The sequence below is a fragment of the Chrysochloris asiatica genome, unplaced genomic scaffold (assembly GCF_000296735.1).
Source record: "Chrysochloris asiatica unplaced genomic scaffold, ChrAsi1.0 scaffold00041, whole genome shotgun sequence".
Classification (NCBI taxonomy): domain Eukaryota; kingdom Metazoa; phylum Chordata; class Mammalia; order Afrosoricida; family Chrysochloridae; genus Chrysochloris; species Chrysochloris asiatica.
In genome coordinates this window covers 15027316-15030219 of record NW_006408559.1, presented here as the reverse complement: position 1 = coordinate 15030219, position 2904 = coordinate 15027316, and the positions used below count along the sequence as shown (strand labels likewise).

At 42.8% G+C, this 2904-nt stretch overlaps 1 protein-coding gene across 1 annotated transcript in view; it reads left to right on the top strand.

Moving 5' to 3' along the window:
• The window catches only part of CLEC5A (C-type lectin domain family 5, member A), a 19107-nt gene that overhangs the window by 1419 nt on the left and 14784 nt on the right, over positions 1-2904 (top strand). The window contains exon 2 of the mRNA XM_006861181.1: positions 836-860. Coding sequence (XP_006861243.1) covers positions 836-860 — 25 coding nt within the window. The remainder of the gene's footprint in view (positions 1-835; positions 861-2904) is intronic.

Here is a 2904-nt window from a genome sequence, read left to right as displayed (position 1 = left end):
AAGACCATAACTCTTTACAGAAGCAGACTGCCCCATCTTCCTCCCAAAGGGCATCTTGTAGGTTCGAACCACCAACCTTTAGACTCGCAGTCCAACACTTAACCCACTGTGCCAACCAGGACTCCTAAAGTGTACTGAAAATCTTTTTGATACCAGATACTACATGCTAGACCAGCTATATTGTTGTTGAGTGGCATCAAGTCAATTCTTACTCAGAGCGACCCCATGTGACAGAGTAGAACTGCCTGTGGGGTTTCCAAATCTTTACAGAAGAAGACTACCTCATCTTTCTCCTGTGGAGCAGCTGGTGGGCTAGAATCCCAGACTATTTCGTTAGTAGCTGAGCATTTAACCACTGTGCCTCTAGGCTTTCTTCTATAAAGATCCCAACTTACGACAGAAACCCTAAGGGACTATCCTACTCCACCATGTGGGATACGATGGCTTACAATCAACTTGATGGTACACAGCAATGCTCTTTAGCAAGGTCACCAGATCTTTCTCTCAAAATGGCTCACACTCCTCATGGTGCCTCAGTTTATACTCACTGCCACCAAGTCGATTCCAACTTATAAAGACCTAAGGACAGAGTAGAGCATTGAAGTGTATGCTGCCAGGATTCTTAGATTAGCCACAAAATGAGAATAAAAGCAGAAGATTTTTGTCAAACATCATCTTTAAAGCATAAGGCTTAACTTCAGACACTACTCTAGAAGATGAGTGAACAGAACTGTTCCTGCTAAATGCATCTCCCCCTTTACTAGAAAACTTTTGCCCCCAACAATCTCCCTCTCACTTCCTCTTAAGACATAGATGCCCCTAGATTCTTTAAAAGAGAAATCTTCTCTTATTCATCAATAGTATCAACTTTTGTTGGACTGCGAACCAAAAGGTCCATGGTTCAAACACACCAGCCATTCCACAGGAGAAAAATCACACTGTCTTCCCCCATCAAGACTGACAGCCTTCGACACCCTGGGGGGGCAGGTCTATTCTGTCTTGTGGGGTCTTTATGAGTTGGAATCTACTTGATGGCAGTGTATATCCACTGAGGCACTAGGTGGAGTGAGCTATATGGAAGAAACTGGTCACTAAACATTTCATGGGTTCTGAGCAATTGCAATCCCAAGGAATTGCTTATGAAAAACAAATGCTGGGCACATGACAAAGGATCTCTGAATGGAGGACTAAAATATAAAACAAATGATAATTCTCAGGTTTATTAATATAAATTTATTATCATAGAGCTTACAAATCGGGCTGTGAACCTTAAGGTCAGCAGTTCAAAACTACCAGCTGTTCCGCAGGAGATAGATGAGGCTTTCTGCTCATGTAAAGATTTACAGCCTCAGAAACCGTGTACAGGGTCGCCATGAGTCAGAATGGACTCTACGGCACATAACCACAAATAAGTCTAGGTAAACTAAAGTTGTCTTCAACCATGGTGGACAGATAACTGGCCCCCCAGGGAAGGGCTTGTCCAGTGTGTGAAGCTGCTTCAGCCAGGTACAAGGAGACTCTCCTATTTGTACCTAAAGAGATTCTGCCAAGAAGCCCCTGAGTACAAACGGTTAACATGCTCAATTGCTGAACAAGTTTGAGTTTATCCAGAGGGAACTAAGAAAGAAGAACTGGTGATCTATTTCTGAAAAATCAGTGACTGAAAACCCTGTGGAACTCAGTTCTACTCTGACGCACATGAAGGCACCAAGAGTGGAATCTATGGAAAAATCAGTCAATGACACCAGAGATGGTAACATGAAGAGATAGACTCATGGAAAGAGAAAGGCTGTGTGCTGGCAGTCCAGAGGCATGCTTGCAGAATGTGTCTTTTGGTTGCTTATATTATTATATATTCCTGAGTGTTTTGGTGCACATCCAAAAAAAACCACACACAGAGGGAATGAAGCAAATACTATTGAATGATGGTGCATGGAGAGGATTGTAATCATTGCAATGAAATAAAATAGAATAGCTTGAGTGTAAAACTGATATTCTCCCATGTAAACTATCACTCATTGCACAATAAAAACTTTAAAAATTAAAAATCAGTCACTGAGAACCCCATGGAGCACAATTCTCCTTTGACACACGTAGGGGGACCATGTATGGAATCTACATCTGAAAAATCAACCATTGAGAAGCCTGTGGAGTAGTTATCCTCTGACACATGAAGGCATGTCATGAGTGAATCCACTTATGAAAAATCATCCACTGAAAAATCTTTGGAGCACAGTTCTACTCTGACACACGCAACGACACCATGAGTGGACATTTTAATGAAAATCAGACACTGAGAACCCTGTGGAGCACAGTTCTCCTCGGACACACATTGGGTTACCATGAGTTGGAGTCAGCTCGAGAAAACTCATTCTCTGCCCAAAAGGATATCTCTAGAATGTTCACCTGCTCCTCCTATTCATTCTGTACTCATTGCTCCTGAAACCTGTCCCATTAACCACACTCCTTAGAGCTAATGTGTAAAGATGAGAAAAGAGCCCAAGATTGGCCTGCCAGGAATATGAGTGTTCCCATAGGGTAGGGAACCCCAGAATAGGGTGATGTGTGGACCTCAGGGTGGAAATGCTCCAAAGCATACTTTGGGAACACAGTGTCAAATGATGCATATTTAGACAGGAAGCAGGGGTGCTTCCCTGTGACCCTAAATTCTGCCATTACTCTTCCTTTGCCTGTTTTGTTTCCTCAGCATTTTGCTGTGGGCTAATGCATCAGACTGCAAAGTCATTTGAACCACAAGGTTGGTGCTTCAAGCTCACCAGCTGCTCCTTGGAAACCCTATACAGGGTCGCTATGGGTCAGAACAGTGTCTGATGCTTAAAGCTCTACACAAAGTGTTTCTATGTGAGAATTAATCGGGTACTCTTAGCTAAAACACTAAGCAGT